This window comes from Sinocyclocheilus grahami, unplaced genomic scaffold (genome assembly GCF_001515645.1).
Source record: "Sinocyclocheilus grahami isolate Dianchi unplaced genomic scaffold, SAMN03320097.WGS_v1.1 scaffold639.1, whole genome shotgun sequence".
In the NCBI taxonomy this organism is placed as follows: domain Eukaryota; kingdom Metazoa; phylum Chordata; class Actinopteri; order Cypriniformes; family Cyprinidae; genus Sinocyclocheilus; species Sinocyclocheilus grahami.
The window spans coordinates 211183-229592 of record NW_015505818.1 but is presented as its reverse complement, the minus strand read 5'-3'; the positions used below and the strand labels follow the sequence as shown (position 1 = coordinate 229592).

General features: G+C 39.1%; 1 protein-coding gene across 2 annotated transcripts in view; it reads right to left on the bottom strand.

Annotated features, from left to right (window-relative positions):
• LOC107558284 (guanine nucleotide-binding protein subunit alpha-11) overlaps positions 1–16096 on the bottom strand; it is a 36665-nt gene extending 20569 nt beyond the window's left edge. The window contains exon 1 of one of the 2 annotated variants that reach the window (XM_016241917.1): positions 15165–16096. In XM_016241917.1, coding sequence (XP_016097403.1) covers positions 15165–15300 — 136 coding nt within the window. In that variant the 5' untranslated portion in view covers positions 15301–16096. Of the gene's footprint in view, positions 1–14161; positions 14318–15164 lie in introns of those variants that run through there. The other variant, XM_016241918.1, reaches the window with a different exon arrangement.
• Positions 16097–18410: the final 2314 nt, after the last annotated feature.

The following is an 18410-nucleotide window of genomic DNA, read 5'->3' as shown; positions in this document are numbered from 1 at the left end:
GCAGGCAAAACCCCCCCCCCCCCCCCCCCCCCCCAAAACACACTCCAAAACTAGGGTCAAACAGCAAATGCGGCTCCGTTTTATAAAGCATTTCCTGCTTTCAGCAGAATGAAGCTATCTGAGCGCACAACAGGCTGCGCCCACTTCCCTGCACTCCCTCCTCCATATGTTACACTGACCCTACGGTCAGCGCAGGTTTGAATCACTGCAGACACCCAGACCGTAAGGGGGAAGTGACACTGCTGCTCCTGGAAAGCATGCAAATCTAGCCAGTAGGCCATTTGCAGCATGTTGTAACCGCAGTGAGCTGTTTGAGGTGAGTGTATCAGATAAACAGCAACCGCAGAATTTGCATGGCCGGTAGAGATACCTTCTGAGGTTTACATGATTCAAAAAGGAAGTGCTTGGTTATTTTATTTGACTATGTGAAATCGAATAGCACCAGATGCAGTGAACTTTCTCCCAAAGGCCAACGAGTCTCACAGCTTGACTCATAAACGTAGGGCTGGGCGATATAGCTAAAAAAAAATGTATCAACGATATAATGTTTCATATCGTTCGTTATCGATAATTATTGACATTTTTTATAATCTTTTTTTAAAACAAAGAGCAATAGAAAAAAACTTTTTAATTTAACCACTGTATTTAAATTAACCCAATTTATTGAGACAAACAACAAATATTTTTTGTTTTAACAGTCAAACACAAAATAAAAATTAAACAAATATCTAATTTATAACGTTTTATATGCAGATTAAATAGGTCTGAAGGAAACTTTTGGCTTGTCTCCACAAAGCCACAAAAGTGCGCAATGAGCAAAATTAAATTGCCAAAGCAAAGGAAATAACTGTCTATAAAAAGAAAAACGTGCATTACGTCTAAATTAACTCATATAAATCAAACATAATTTCGTAAATTGCATAAACAATTATGAACAAAACAGCATCATGTATTTATGCATTCCTTAATCCAAAGAGCCGAATCGCCCATCACACATTGCCTCTAAAAACATGAGATGAAGTGAAACGGAATAAACCTCCACAGATTCGTGACATGTTTTCTAAAAGTTTAAACTGTTTTAACTTTGCATGGCTACATCTCTTCTGTGAGACGCTCATATAAATCAAACATAATTTCGTAAATTGCATAAACAATTATGAACAAAACAGCATCATGTATTTATGCATTCCTTAATCCAAAGAGCCGAATCGCCCATCACACATTGCCTCTAAAAACATATGAGATGAAGTGAAACGGAATAAACCTCCACAGATTTGTGACACGTTTTCTAAAAGTTTAAACTGTTTTAACTTTGCATGGCTACATCTCTTCTGTGAGACGCGAGTGCAGCAGTCATATTTGTCCATCTAATAGCCTAGTGAACCAAACTGAGAGGCCATTTTGAAGGCTCAGGAAACCTTTGCAGGTGTTTTGAGTTGATTAGCTGATTGGCATGTCACCATATTCTAATTTGTTGAGATAGTGAATTGGTGGGTTTTTGTTAAATGTGAGCCAAAATCATCACAATTAAAAGAACCAAAGACTTAAACTACTTCAGTCTGTGTGCATTGAATTTATTTAATACACGAGTTTCACAATTTGAGTTAAATTACTGAAATAAATGAACTTTTCCACGACATTCTAATTTATTGAGATGCACCTGTATATTTCTCTAATATTTTGAATGAATAACGCAGAAACTGCACGTCTGGTGGGCTAGACTTATCAAACATTAAAATACAACAACTTCACTTACAACATCATCACCGCATCTCGCGCTCCACTATTGACACTCCCCGATGCACACCTAACATTTGATTGTACTATTTTTGCATTCAAATGCAACTGTTTATTTTAAATTTGACTAATATTCTTTTTTTATTATTCACAATCTCCTCATCACAGGCAGGCACAGCACTCAATTCAGCATGTGTTTGTGTGTGCGGTCTGCGTCACTCATAGCACGTGCCTATATCGCGCACTATATCGAAAAAAATTTCTATCGTTATCGAAGGGAGGCCGATATGGCTAGGAACTATACTCTCATTCCGGCGTAATAATCAAGGAACGTTGCTGCCGTACCATGGGTGCAGCAGGCGCAATGATATTACTGAATGGATTCAAAAACAGTAAAACTCAACTGTTCAACAAACTCAACTCTAGAGGAGTTGGAAAATTCAAGCCTATTTTCAAAAATAGTGGAGTATAAACTAAACTCTTATAAACTCTTTAAGCAGAAGAAATATTATGAAAAGAAAGGGAGCAATAAAGAATGACATGCGTGTGCCATCCATCCCTGCAGGTCTCCGTTGTGTTTCGCTGGAGAATGGCACCTGTTCTATAAATACTGCCACAGGGGGAGCAGCGGACAAACTCAGGTCAGTCAAGAATTTCATCAGGGGTAACAGAGAATATGTCTATAAATACATGCATGTCAGTGAAAATGAGACTCTTTACATAGAAATCTCACTGTAAGGCAGGTTTGGGATGAAAATATTCGCAAATTTCTCTGAGCATCGTGAGGGCAAGGCACCATGGCCTGCATCGCTTCGCTCTCACTTAGCTCTACTCCGAGACCACCTGGTCCTGTTTGGCTCTAGGCGCCGTGTGTGGCAGCATGTGCATTCTGACAACAGCGCTCTCTACAGGCCGGTTAGCATGGGGGCTGCTTATGTAAGAGTAACAGCAGGGACTCTCAGCCAATTAAAATCCACCTCATTAAAGAGTAGATTACCTACCGTTAGGGACACTTCAGGATTCCACTTGCCCGCTGTCATGCAAAACTCTGATACAGACCTTGAAGGACTGACAGGTGAGTGATTGGAGGCAGGATGAATATTAACAAAAATTCTAGGGCAAATTTTGTGAGGGTGCATTTGAGAACTTTTCCACAGGTGCACGAAAACGTCTCTGTATAAATGTGGACCAAAAAAAAAAAATTCTGTCTACACCTACAGTTAGTCCATATGATAATACAAATGTTGGAATAATAATGCAAGGCAAGGAACTGCTGAAACTGTGCCAAAGCGTATGTCAATTGAAGTTCCTTTTTCCTGATGTCATACAAACTAAATACTTCCTAACACTTATAAACATGTCATCAAACCTACAACAGCAGACCACAACAATCGTCCACTATCATAGTCAAAAAGCTATTTGTCAGATTCAAGCATTCTCAATATTTATAAACAACCATTACAAACCATGTTCATGATGTCACTGTTGTCCACAAATGTCAGCATTTTGAAAAACTTCTTCAAAAACTATTCAAATTCACACTCATGAACTGAAAGGGAGCCAGTTGTTCAATTCTGAAATGTAATCAACTCTGCTTAATGGGAGGCCAAAATGCAGAGAAAACTCTTGAAATATTGTATTCATGTGGACAGAGGGCTGAGACGGTCAAACAGATTAAATCAGCTGATAGAAACATCATAATGCCACAATGCATTTAGCTGCAGCATAAATGTGAATCTTGGAGATTTTTATTGAGTATCCTAGCTCCTGGTAGTGATAAGGAGAAAAATCATCTCAACGACTGGCACTAACATCCAGCAAACATCCACTGCTCTCTAAGAAGAGAAAGCGGGTGGTTCTGTGATAAACTCGGTCTATTAGCTCTCCTAACATGGACAGTAGTGACAGGAAGCAACCCTCCAGCTCTAGACGGGCCTGTCACAGCGGCTTGTCACAGAGGCACAGTCATGACTGCACTGCCTTATTTGATCATGACGGATGTCACAGCATGTTCATATATCCATTGTGCGCTACAACGGTGGGTCGCAATCAAACAAAAGCCCTGCGCAGACACCTGATGTGCATGCCGGCCAAGAGTTTCGTCACCTGCTAGGTGATAGTCCAAAGTACAAATCCTCTTGTTTGCTCTGGCCATGGAAACCACCGTAAAGCCTTGCTTGGGAGGGAATGGAAAAAGGGACGGCGACTGATCTGTGAACAGCTCAAGTGTTGCACTGAAAACAAGTTAGGGTTTAGTTAAAGGACTGCTCATGAGAAAAAAACAAGACAAATGTGTCCTATGAGCACTACAATTGAAAGTGAAAGTGTGTAGAAGCCAAGGCCCATACTGAAACATGATGTGGCTGTCAGAAGCAAAGTTTAATCTTCAGTAGGGCAGCCAGGAACAAAGCACTCCAAAACAACGGCTGCCAATGCTAGCATGCAGTCAACAATGCAAACTCACACCAAATCACCAGGCCATTTTTGGTGCATAAAAAGCTGAAATCAAATCGGCTGGTTTTGTTGTTCACATTTATGTGTGACACTGGCCAACCTAACATTAAAGTAAAGTATTAGTGCAAAGACGCGGTGAAACTAGATATTGTGCTTCATTCACATGCATGTAAACGCAGGAGAATGAAAAATTCACATTCTGCTGCAGGAAGACTTGAGACAAACAGAGGATCTAAACATCACAGACTGACCTCTTTAGTCTCTAGTTTAGTGTACTTCATTGAACCAAGAAATTACAGGAAGGACTAAAGAGGCACTTCCACAGAGATGAAAAATCCAAGAAAACTAAAAGGTACTGTAGAAAAAGAAATGAGACAATATATAAATGACAGTAAATAAACAAAAAAAGCTAATAAATACAATAAAAATAAAATTGCATTCATTAATTAGGTAAATAGCCTCAGTCTCTGTCTCAAACTTATATTCAGAGCAACAGCTAACACTGAGAATGTAAAGGATGCAAATCATTGTTACAAAAACTGTTCTCATTTTGAATTCATTCCTTATGATTTATTTACTAGACTGTGACACCATATCCTATTTGATGCGGAGTAGTGTTATTATTAACTAAAAATAAAACTATAAAACAAATAGCATTTGTTAATTGAAATAAAGCTGAAATAAAACAAATATTAGATGAATAACTTTCAAAATTTAAAAGAAAATTAGAAATCTTGCCTTGGAAACTAACAGAATTAAAGTTTAATGTCTAAATCTAAAATAGAAGTAAAAATAAAGCTAAAGAGAAATATAAAAAAAATTATAAGGACAAAAGCAATGAAATTACTAAAACTTTAAAGAAAATTACGGTTTAATATATATATATATATATATGAAATACTAAAATGACACTTTTGAGGTGTTGCGTGCTTGATTGGGGATTGATGTTTATAACAGTGGTCATTTAAAGTGCCCCTATTATGCCATTTTTAAGGTTGCTAATATTGTTTTATGAGTCTCCTAAAACAGGTTTACATGCATGTAAGGTCAAAAACACGCTAGTTTTCTCAAGGTAATTAATTTTACCTCATTTCTAAATGATTTGTAAACGACTCGTGTGAAGCAGTTCAAAGAATCAGTCTCTCTAAACCCCTCCTTTCCGTGCGCCCTCACTGCTGTGATTGGTCAGATGGCACAGTTCTTTGTGATTGGTCTACCGTGTATAGCGCGTGTCGGAAACTAAACGCCCACTGCCATGACGGAATGACAGCCCTGGAGACTTGTCAAAACATAGAAAAGATGGTATCGATTGTACCTTACCAATTCGAGCCAGAGTCTGATGATGAAACGGTTGAACTGGCTGATCGACAAGAGACTGATTCGCAAGCACGACTGGAGCAGGACGTTTTCTCAGTGGCAAGTGTCAAGTGTTGAAGGGGTCATAGGATGCCCATTTTCCACACGTTGATATGATTCTTTAGGGTCTTAATGAAATCTGTAACATAGTTTGGTAAAAAATTCTCAATGGTAGTGTAAAAAACACCTTTTTTTACCCGGTCAAAAACTGTTCTTTTTAGAGCACGCACTTTTGTAACATTTTCCTTTAAATGTTAATGACCCCGCCCCTCTCTTCCAAGCTGCTCTCTGAGACTGTTTACTTTAGCCACATTTATCGTGAAACTTACTAATCAGCACATTATTAGGAAAGGCGATTTGCAATTCATTAAGAAAACCTTACACTCACTTCTTCTGAAGGTGAAGCTGGATCACAAAAGATTTGCACGAACATAGACGCATTTATGTAAATCGGGGGCGCATTCTCTTCAAAAACAAACGTGATCCACTGTGTCTTCAGCGGCTCAGATGTCGGGAGTAAACAACGACTGCTATGTTCATTATTACATCCAACAACAGAACACCTCAATCGCTTAGGAGTCATTCTTGTCTACATCTGCTCCGGCGGTGAAACAATAGCGGACTGATGACAGCTCACTCAGGGCGAGTCTAAGGTAAGACGCTAGTCCAGTCTGTGCTGAAACGCTACTGTCAATCAAACTATCGTGGGAGAGGCCTGTTTTTGTGACATCACACAGACAGGCATCTGAGATCGGCTCGGTTTGAGAAAGGGGAAAAGATACGAGCAGATTTAAAAAAAAAAAAACACTGGGTGGATTTTTATCATTTTAAGGTGGTTGTGTACTAGGGATGGGCGATATCTTATCGTTTGCGATATACCGGTAAAAATTCTCCCCACGATAAGAATGAAGTCTTCCTGCGATAATAACGATAAAGTCTAGTTGTTGACATATTTCTGTGTGCGACAGTGCGGAGCGACATCACGGAAAGCAGACGTGAAATTGAGGAGGAGTAGCCTATATCGCTAAATGAGGAGCTCGAGCCCCTTTTACAATCTGTAACTGGTTCGGTTAGGGATGTACAGTGCATAAAAAATCGGTCTGAATAAATGTATTACAGTAGCACGTGTGCGATACAGTTTTGCATCTGTATGAGCCAGTTTACAAAACTGTTGTCCAACAAAGATATAATTTATTGACATGCTTTTTCTCCAAATTAACTTAATAACATAGCATAGTTTGAAATACTTCTTTTTGTGACCAGACAGGGTTTTATTACAGAATGATAGTATTACATTCCGTGATAAAGGCGTTTTATTCAGCGATAACTGGATACCTTCCTGGAGCATCGCCAGTAGTATTTCTTCTGCTATGGATATGTGGAGTTTCTGTGCAAGAGCGCCCTCCGGCTTCCAGTATGAATTAAACAGTCTTTACATTACGTGTGAACTCATTAATGCTCACCCTATTTTAGGTAAAACTAGGAAAGATAATACTTTTCTTAAAAGAAACAGGATGCCCTGAATTATCGTCATTGATATCGTTATCGTAATAAATACCAGAAATACCGCGATATAATTTTAAAGCCCATATCGCCCATCTCTATTGTGTACACACACTGCCTACACACATTTCTGTTCAAACAACTTGTAAAAGTGCATGTAGCATCATATGACCCCATTAACAAGTTTGTGGTAATTATAAGATGTGATAAAACAAATTTACTCTCACAGTGTAGGATACAGCGTCTTCTCGACATGATGTTAACCACACAGAAATTTTACTGTGTTTGTGGGCAGGCAAGTTGGCGACGTAGAACGTGGGCAGACATTATGCAAATGTGTTACTTCATGACGTACAACCGTAACAGAATAAGATTCGAATTTCTGACGACTTGTTTAGGCGATTGCGAGCAGACTCTTTTTTTGATAGACTTTATCTTTTTAGATAAACTTTATTTATCGTGCACTGTCGGCTTCACAACTTTGCAGATAGTTTATGTTCACATTCAGCTACATGACACACTGCATGAAAGGTAATATTCGAAAAGGCATAATAGGGGCACTTTAACTCATCCTTATGAAATCTTCAAGGTTGAAGCCAGAATAGTGCTAGTACGTCATCAGAGACCATTATACAACAGTTCACCTCAAACAATTAACTAGCAAGAACAATATGCAGTAGAGATCAAGAACCTCTGCACCAGTTAAAGACCAGAATCACTTCTACAATACTGTCCATTCCTACATAGGATACTTAATTTTGGGGGGCAAATTCTAGCTTTAATCTGTTTTGACCAAGTACAGACAGCGACAAGGCCTAGTGCGCCTGGCTCCTCCATAGCCTGATAAGGGCTTCAGGGCAGACCCGGGGCAACACGGACCGCATGGACAGTGGGAAAGGGTGGAGCAGCCAGCTCAGTGAAGCGAGCGACAAAACGAATGGCACTGGCAGGAAGTCATGGCCCTGTCAAACAAAGCCATCGAGAAGCTGGATAAAACAAACTCTTTACCGTTTCAATCACCCATATGATAGCAATACATACAATAATGAACAATCCATTACAACATACTTGTTAATTTATTAAAAGTTGCATGGGTGAAAGCATCTCTGTGGTTCATAAAACACGCTGTAAACTGTATGATTATATCATCAGGAGAACATTTCCATAACTGGAAGCATGTATGAGATTACAATATGGTGAAGATCTCATACTTGGTTCCCAAATGACAGCAAGGTGCAGCATATTTTTGAATGCTTCTTGATTACATAATTAGGAATCTCTGAAATTTCTTAAACGAGCAATCATGCTTAAATGAAACGGTTACACTACTAAGTAGTGCATATGCATAGATGTTTTGATGCTACCAAACTTTTGAATGTGTAGAGCCAAAGATTTCTGAGGAGATCCGAGAAGCTAAACAACACAGACTAACCTCTTAATACACTAAATACAAACCTTAAAGATGCATGGATTGCAGAAAAGTGGACTAGCATATTTTAACATTTCCAAATTCTTATTTATTAAAAACAGAAGTCCTTGATGGCATCATATCCTGTTTCCCATGTTCTTTGTGGGGCTAACTAACCTTACCAGTCAGTTACATCTCCAGAAGCCGGACTAAGCTTCTGTACTACTGGTAAGGTTGGTTAAAGGCCAAAAACACAAGATTATTTTGTATTCAGAGGTCATACAGAAAATATGAGGCTTCTCTGTACATCTGAAATGATTTATCTCACATTGTGAATGAAATAACATCCAGATTTCGGTTCAAAAGGTCACAGCTACAGCCTGACTGATATGGGTTTTTTGGGGGCCGATGCCTATATTAGGGAGTAAAAAAAGAATGATACCGATATATCTGCCGATATTCTTTATGTGTAGGCTATATTATAGTACAATATAGTCAAAAGTATAGTCAAAAACTTTTGACTGGTGCTGTATATAGAATACAGTATATAGCCTACATAAACAGAATATATATATATATATATAATATATATATATATACATAAACACATTTTTGGCAATGATAACTCAAATGTGGTGATCAAACACTTATAATGATGTGACAAACATAGGCCTATGTAGTGGAGGCAGGGTATTTAAAGGGGTCTGTTCATGAATAGATAAGATCCCTAAACTTGCAAATACTAAAGTAGCGATGCGTAGATGAGCTAAAACGTCACCCGAATCCGCAGCTTCAAATAAATTATCCACCCACACCTGTATTTTTGTCTGATTTAGATAACCGCACCCAATCATCACATTAGGATTCGTACGGTCATGAAAAACCTGGAAAAGTCATTGAACAGCAATTTCCAGGCCTGGAAAGTTTTGTAAAAATAAATAAACCCAGAAAGGTTTTGAAAAGTCATGAAAATCTATTTCACAATTCTCTGTATAATAGAATTATGTTTAATAAGGTCCTGAATTTCGTTGCGGGATTGCGCATACATCACATTACTCATTCCCGCAGCTTTTGACTTTAAAATGAGGGAAATTGCTGCAAAACATTTATTCAATATAGCGTGTAGGTTAGATGAGTGAATAAATCCACACAAACCATCAGATGAAAACAGCGTGAGGGATTCAGCTGTACCGCGTCTTCTAGAGCCCTGCATTTCAGCCCGGGCCCCACAGGCCCCGACTTTTTTTACGCCCCTCGGGCCAATTTTTTCGTCATAGTTCTGATGCGGGCCGGGCCTCGGGCCTGTTTTAGGCTTCTCCTTATTTTTATATTTTAGACATCCATCAATTAGGCTAGTGATGAAAAATTTTGCCTCGCTGGTGGAAACAACACGAGACCATGCTACCGTGACTGTCAAGAGCGGCTCGACGGTGTTTAGTGTCCCACAGCAGCAGTATGTATGTATGGTGCGTGCCGTCAGTACAGCTGAACAGTTCTGCATTCAAATGCAAGCAATAGGCTTAAGCTTGCCGCAAAGCACCGGCAAAAGTAATTACCATAAATGTGACGGGGAAATGGTAAGGATATCCGAGTTATTTACTAATAAACTAGTGTTGTCTGAGTCGGTGTCGCAAGGATGAAGTTGCCGATCCTGACTCGCCATCTCCTCATTAGACGCGCCCTCAGAGAGAAGTGCATCTTTATGGATTATGATTATAATTAAAGAGTTTTTGTTTTTGATTTGTTTTATTTAGTTAAGTAGCAATTTAAAGCTTTCTATAGATATATTTATCATGTCTGTGAGACATGTATTCGCTGAGTTTTGGTTCATTTTTGTGAAGCGCTCCTGTTCAAGACGAGACGGCAGAAAGCGCATCATGTTTGTTTTCTTTATTTTATAAAAGCACAACGTTTTGTTGACATTGTGAGTGCACACAAATAAAAGTAGACCCTTTACAGCTACGAATGATGTATTGCTCTTACCTTTATGAGCAAAAATAACGGCGTAGCCACTGAAAAAAATGCAAGTGATCGCGCTGGCGCCTCCAAAGCAAAGCGCGCTTTAGCTTCCACTCTATGCACAAACTATTGGATATAGTGCACATTTATCTAGGTTTAACGTTTAAACATTGTTATATGCTTGAACTGTTTTATATCTATAGATTTTATTTTAGGCAAGTCGTGATGATTTGAGAAGGCTAAATTGATCAAACATAGGCTAACTGTCTGCTGCTGCTCTTTGACATTCTCTTCACATCGACGCATCTAGAGCTGCTGCACGCTGCGATATAAGACTTTAGCTCACGTTTTGGGACAGTTGACAGAATTGTCAATTGCCTAATCGGTCATTGTTGCATTGTCACAAAAATGTATTATTTTCACGTCTTTTAAGCCATTCGGTACTCGCGCTGTCCAGAGGCGCTTTTCTGTGTGCTCGCAGTCACATACAAAGCACGTGCTGCGAGTACCAAATTGAGAAAGCACTGACGGTTTTGTCTTAAGTTAATGTAAACGGTTGCAAAATAAAACGCATGAGTATCAGTATTGGATCCATGAAATAGGTCTTGTGACAGCAGCCTAATAAAGCTGTGCCGTCTGTCATTAATGTTAATCAAACAACAAAAAATAGAGAAAATCCCTCACTGCTCTTTACTAAATAAATGTTTTGTTGAATAACTTTTAATGTTAATTTACAGTTTATTCAATTTCTGAAGCCTATTTAAAACATGTTCATATTTTAGAAAATGTAGTTAATATTTGCATTAATTATTTTATCCACCCACGACCCACCCGCAAATAATCAGAATGTATTTTTTTATTACCTAACCCGCGGATATAACCGCCATCCGCGCATCACTAGACTAAAGTCTCAAACCCAAAGAGATATTCTTTATAAAAGTTAAGACTCGTCCACACCCTCCTAAAACACCTTGTTTAAACACCCCCACGTCTACGTCACCATGTGGGAAGATTTGCATAATGCTGCCCAAATGTTCACGCAAAGAAAGAAGGCTTAAAGTCCCCTGTAGTGAAAATCAAGTTTTTTATGTTGTTTATTTGTCTATATGATGTTTTAAATATGCCTTTAGACAAACCATGTGCCAATCCATTAATCAACACCATTGCTGAGTATTTTCTCCTTAAAACGGTAGTTTCCCAAAGGCTGACCCAGAAATACAGTTTGAAACAGCCCTCGGTTTGCCATGTCACAAACCAATAACGTCAAGGGATCGATTCCTATCACTAGCATGCAATATATACCAATACCAGCACAAAACCAAAAATAAATGAAAGCAAAAAACCCATTAAGCTGTGGTTTAATGTGAATTTAGAACCGCTAACTTGCATTATAACCCGTGGCAACAGTGTAAAAGTAGCCCGGAGTCAGACCCACCTCTCCCGCATCGGTATCTGCACTTCACACGCGTATGCTCGTGGGCGCAAATTAAGAATCACAAACGGAAGTAATCGAGTCTAGTCAAGTAAGTAACTTTAACGATTGTTACAGTCTTCACTGTAGTTGTCTGCTAGTAAAAAGATAGTTTTATCAGTCATTATCCATGTATGCCATTGTTTTGCGTTTACTACAGTTCAGTGGATCAGGAGGCGCTGGCTGGTGTGACTGAGAGGAGTCTGGACTAATTTGCATATTCATAGATCAGCTACCATATGGATTTCATATACTTAAAATATACTAAACATTAACATATACTACTGCTAAATATGAAATTATTAGGACTGGGCCATATAGCATAAAATATTTTTAAAAAAATTATTTCAGAACTTTTTCAATCAGAGAAACCATAATTTTGACCAAAGAGCCACTGTAGTCAATTAAATTCACAATATGTAATGCAAGACATACAATACAGTGGCAAGGCATATTCTGCATATCAATTTTCACTAAATTAACAGAATGATGAACCAAAATAACTGATACAGCACTCTGTGAACAGCCAGCTTCTTTGGCAATGAATGTTTGTGGCTTACCCTCCTTGTGAAGGGTGTCAATGATTGTCTTCTGGACAACTGTCAGATCAGCAGTCTTCCCCATGATTGTGTAGCCTAGTGAACCAAACTGAGAGACCATTTTTTAAGGCTCAGGAAACCTTTGCAGGGGTTTTGAGTCGATTGGCTGATTGGCATGTCATCATATTCTAATTTGTTGAAATTTTTGGATTTTTGTAAAATGTGAGCCAAAATCATCACAATTAAAAGAACCAAAGACATAAACTACTTCAGTCTGTGTGCATTGAATTGATTTAATACACGAGTTTCACAATTTGAGTTGAATTACTGAAATAAATGAACTTTTCCACGACATTCTAATTTACTGAGATGCACCTGTAAGCAGCAATATTTAAAAATCAAACATTTTAGCACATGAATATTGCCACAGACAATGCTCTCATACATCCAAACCATAAGACAAGATCGCTGAATTAATGGCCAAAAATCATTGCTTATACATTGTGAATATCTGAAATATCGCCCAGTCCTACTAATAGCCACAATTTGTCAAAGCTTAACCATCTAGACCAGTGATCCTCAAATCTGGCTCGCGAGATCCACTTTCCTGCAGAGTTTAGCTCCAACCCTAATCACTGATCACTGATCTAGACTAAGCTGTTTTTACAGAGTGAGATGCTGGTTAACACAAAGCAGCTACAGTATCAGCAATGGAGCAAATATGTGTTCACAAAGCCTATTAAGGTCTTGGCTAATCCAGACTAGCCAAGACTTATCCAGAGTTAGGCTGACAGTTTTAATTTATTTATGATGGGCCATTAATAGGATGACTGAGCACCAACAAGCTGCTTTTTTTTATATATACTTCCTTTGGTGGCAGAGGGATAGCAAAAGGGAGAGAACTTTTACTTATTAATTCTCTCATAGGTCAATCTTGTGTATTTTCACAGAGGTCACAGATCCACATAGGAGCCACTGTGTCCTCAGAATCATTCACTGTTACAGAAGTGCTCATGTTCCTATCCAGAGTTCAAGAATGCTTATGCAAAGCTCGGGTTGCGTTGACAAGCTTGGGTGGTGACAACTTCAAACGAAAGGTAAAATAATCTTGCATACAGGTTCACCAATGTTTCAAACAGAATGTTTAATTCAAATGACCCTTCCTTACACTGTGTTCCCCTGGTTAGCTTCACAGAACATCCCAGAAACCTCTTGGAAATTTCTCTTAACATTTTCAGTGAAACATGCTCACGAATGACACACTAACTTAACTTAAAAACCACAGAAACTGAACAAATGCTTACCAGTCAACTAAAGTCTTCTGTGATATAGATAACAACAGATATCTTTGGTTTACGTTTCTGCATCAAACATGTGCATGTATAGACGTGTAACATCAGAAAAGAACAAAAACATTTTACTGAAAAGAATTCATATTGTTCGTGGAAATTAAGTTCTTTCCAATATGAAGTTCTTTAAAGCTTCTCTGAGTTGACAACCGTAACCAAGGTGGGCTGTGTTTAGCGAGGGTCATTTGGACTTCATCTCACCAAAATCCACACTTCTGTCCATCTCTCCCTATCTGGCTTTGTCATCAGCTCATTGTTTCATCCTACTGTATGATCCATTTTAATACGAGCAGCTCATTTTGTGGTTTCAAGCGGAAAAACAGTACTAACTAATAGGAAATGAATGAAGGCTGTCCGTGTCAGATATCACTGCTTACAAACTCACCGAGTCATAGACAGAACAGCAACCAAACTTCACAGCTTGATAAAACATCCAATTCTCCTTCCTTGGGAGTAACCAGAGTCCAGTGTGCATTGCAATCACGCCCTCATAAGGCAATAACTGTCCACCATTTTGAGATAATTCAACTCAGGAATAAATGGTAAAAGTGCAGAGATGACCCAAATTTGACAGGTGGCACAGACTGACATAGTATTGCTCCAAAGATGCATCCGTTGATTGATGCTTTGTACTCCAGGCTGTTACTTGCATACTAATTTATATTTTTTTCTCATTAACTTGTCAAGATTATCAAGGGAAAACATCATCTGCACCAACTAAACAGCATTTATACTTCCCTTCACTAAAGCAATAAACGCTCAACTGACAAACCTCAGCCTGATTTACCTACGATTTGAATACTGTAATCCAACAGGATTCATGCAGTTACACAAACCATTGTCATTTAATTTGCACATACTGACACTGTGCAAAGCAACTCTGCCATACAGTACAGTCATTCTCCATTGTCCTTTTGCACACATTACTCTCTAGCTCTATCAAACGGCATGCAACATGCATTATCATACAACAGACCACTTGGGTCAAAAACTGACAGCTAGAAAAACAAACCAGCCAGTATACAACAATTTCGCCTAAAAGCAGACCTCTGGTGTACATGTACATGCATATGCACACAACAGAGAGCATGCTGAGATTTGTATGCTGTTGCATGCCAGGCCCTGTCCAGTATTCGGCCCGCATATGCTAACGCGCTAACGCCTTAGCATATTCGCTAACGCTGATAGCCTGCAAACTATTTACTTGGATAAAAAAAAGAAAAGAATCATTAACCGCAAACACCTTAAACCTACTTTAGAAAACCGCCACCGCGATAAAACGGAGGTGGCGTGTTTAGTACCACAAGTCACCGCTGAAAACCACAGCGAAACCTGTCGACTGACTGTATATTTATGTGTACGAGTGAGTTTAACGGCGGTTCTCGTACCGAGGAGGAGCAGCTTCAACTCCCGTCTCGAGTCGCGTTTGTCCCGACGCAGTTGCTTATCGATTTCGGCGTTGATTCGTTTCGACTCCTTGGCCTCTTCGCTCAGGCAGCAGGCCATCATCGACTCTAAAGTCATCCCCACTGCTTTACTGTACACAGCCCGGCCTCGTCGGGGCTTCAGAAACGAGAAAAAACACACAAAAATATCACTTGGTTCGGGTGGCCGCTGGGAAGAAGGCTGGTCAAAATTAAATAGTCCCCGCAATCCTCCTCCTCTGAGGAAAAATGTTAAGAAAATGAAGGGGAAAACGAGAAGGGAGGTGAGGAGATGATCTGAAGTGGGTTTGAGAGTGAGAGTGGGGGAGGGGCCGGGGGGCCTCGCGCGCTGCGTTCAGTCCTCTCGAGCTGAGCGCGAGCTGCTACCCCGCGTGCGGACCGCGGCAAAATCGCGGAGGTAAGAGAGGAAGAAAAAAACGGGAGGATGAGGAAGGGAGGGCAGCGTCGACGACGACGACAACGACGAGGAGGAGGTCCGGGAGCCTTATCTCGCAAATGATTGAAAAATCCAGGGCAAACTATCCTCGCGTGCGTGCGTGCGACACTCCCACAGCAGCTCCGCGGCGGCTCACCACCGACACGGGTCCCGGTGACATCCACTTTTCCTATTTACCCCCTCTCCTGCCTTATCCACCCCTTCAAATGGAGGAAAAACAGATTCCTCCTCAGAAAAGGAATCGCTGTCCGATCGGGTGAATGAAGCGTCACTGAACCAGTAACTGAATAATGTCAAAAACATTCCCTTTTGTGTCGTTTTATATCACGGGAGCGCTCAGTCACAACACTTGTAGAAAAATAAAATTCCTGGAAGGAAAAAAAAAAAGCCAGTTGCCTTTAAAAATGGATTGTGCCACTTTTTTTGCAGATGACAGCAGCGTCTCCTCCTACTTCAGCTGCGTGCGCGCACACTAGATGATTCCTCACGGCTACGGATGATTGACAGGCAGAGGAGGCGGGACCAGGAGAGAGGAGGCGGGACCAGGAACTGTCAAGTTTGGTCGACGGCACACAAGTCAGGCTATTGGAGTCAGGCACAGTGTTGCCAATTTAGCAATTTTGTCCCTAAATTTAGCAACTTTTCAGACTACCCTAGCAACTTTTTCTTCCAAAAGCACCTAGCAACATATTTAGCTATTTAAAAATTTTAATTTGGCAACTTTTAGCAACTTTTGATAAGTGACTCAAACAATAAAAAGGCACAATTTACCATTTAAATTACACAAATCGAGAAAATCCAAAGATGCTTAGCAGTACACACATCCCAGGAATTAAGTTAGCTGCTATTTGCAATTGTTTAATTTAATAGTAATAATAATAATTTCATAATTGAATACTGTTATTGTTCATCTATGAGACACTTTGTTAGTAGCTTGTACCTGCGATTGTTGATGAGTTAGTTACTAACTAGTTAATTTTCCAGGACATTATCCGTTGTAACCCGAAAATGCGTAATTAAAAATGCAGGTAAAAAAAAGAACCAGTGGAAAAATCAATACAGAAAACTCCTTCATATTAACACAGTAGATTGTGCACTATTTTTTTTACAGACTTTTCTTAGAGTGTAGCATACTAACTAACTACCAGTACACTGCTTAAAAGTGTAATTGTTCAGAATTTGTAGTTTTACTTGTTTACTAGCTAATAATAATGATAATAAAAAAACTTAAATTGTAATCGTTCAAAAATGTGCAAGCTTTCGATAAATCAGTGTATTTAATTTTTTTAATTTATATTTTAATATTATATTATGCATTTATATTATTACGAACAAATCTAAATGAACGTAAAAAAATATATGTTTTTGCTGAGATTTGAAAATTTTGCGTCGTGATTACGTAATGACGTCACAACATCATTTAGCAACTTTTACCAACAAATCAACCTTCCTTTAGCAACTTCCCCTGAAAATGAGTTATTGTGCACTGGCGTAGCGCTGTTACTTTCACAGAAGTCTCGCATTATAGAACAACTTTCTCATAAATCATGGATGGTTCGCTCTTATAGATGAATATACTTTAATGATGCCAAGAGGGAAATAGTGAATACGATTTATAATAATAATGAAACGAAATAATTCTGCTATGTCCCTTATCAAATCATTAAAGTACTTTATTAATCCAACGAAGAAAAATGTGAATAATGGTTATTAAAATTGAAATGTGCTCATACGATTATTATTATCATCATTGTTGTTGTTATGATTACTATTACTACTACTTCTACTACTTTTTTATCTGACTAGTCACATAGCATGGACAATTGCATGGAATAGTATGGAATTACTGTCCCTCACGAAACGATAATAATATAACCACCTTTATATACGAAGACTAAAGGAGTAAGTTATGAAAATATTATACATATAACAACATATATGACAAGGCTATGTATTGGTATCGCCAGTGTAGGCTGTTAATAATTTAACGGTGCACATCACAATTGTTGAACTCTGCTTGCATCTAGTGGACACATATGGTGTTACATGTTGCATTTTTTTTAATCAGGGGTCTGTAAACTCGGTCTAGGAGGGCAGGTGTCCAGCAGAGTTGAGCTCCAATCCTAATTAAACACACCTGAACCAGCTCAAGGTCTTACTAGGCATTAGTGATGGGAATCTAACGAAACAACGCGGAGCAGAGGATGGTTTGAAAAAGTTTTTAAAGGGGTGGTTGACTGTTTTTTTTATATAGGCTTGATTGCGTTTATGGGGTGCAGTCTAACATGTGTTAATGCTTCGTTTGTTAAAAAACGCATTGTTTTTCACATAATTTACCTTTATTACACACCTCTCTGTCCCTTCTCTTCTGAATGCGCTGATCATTTCTTGCTTTTATGAAGCCCCTCCCTCAGAAATACACGATGGTGGGAATCTAACGAAACAACGCGGAGCAGAGGATGGTTTGAAAAAGTTTTTAAAGGGGGGGTTGACTTTTTTTTTATATAGGCTTGATTGCGTTTATGGGGTGCAGTCTAACATGTGTTAATGCTTCGTTTGTTAAAAAACGCATAGTTTTTCACATAATTTACCTTTATTACACACCTCTCTCTCCCTTCTCTTCTGAACGCGCTGATCATTTCTTGCTTTTATGAAGCCCCTCCCTCAGAAATACACGATGGGCTCTGATTGATTAGCTGGCCTAGTGTGTTGTGATTGGCTAAACCGCCTCTAGCGTGCGTCTAATGGTCCCG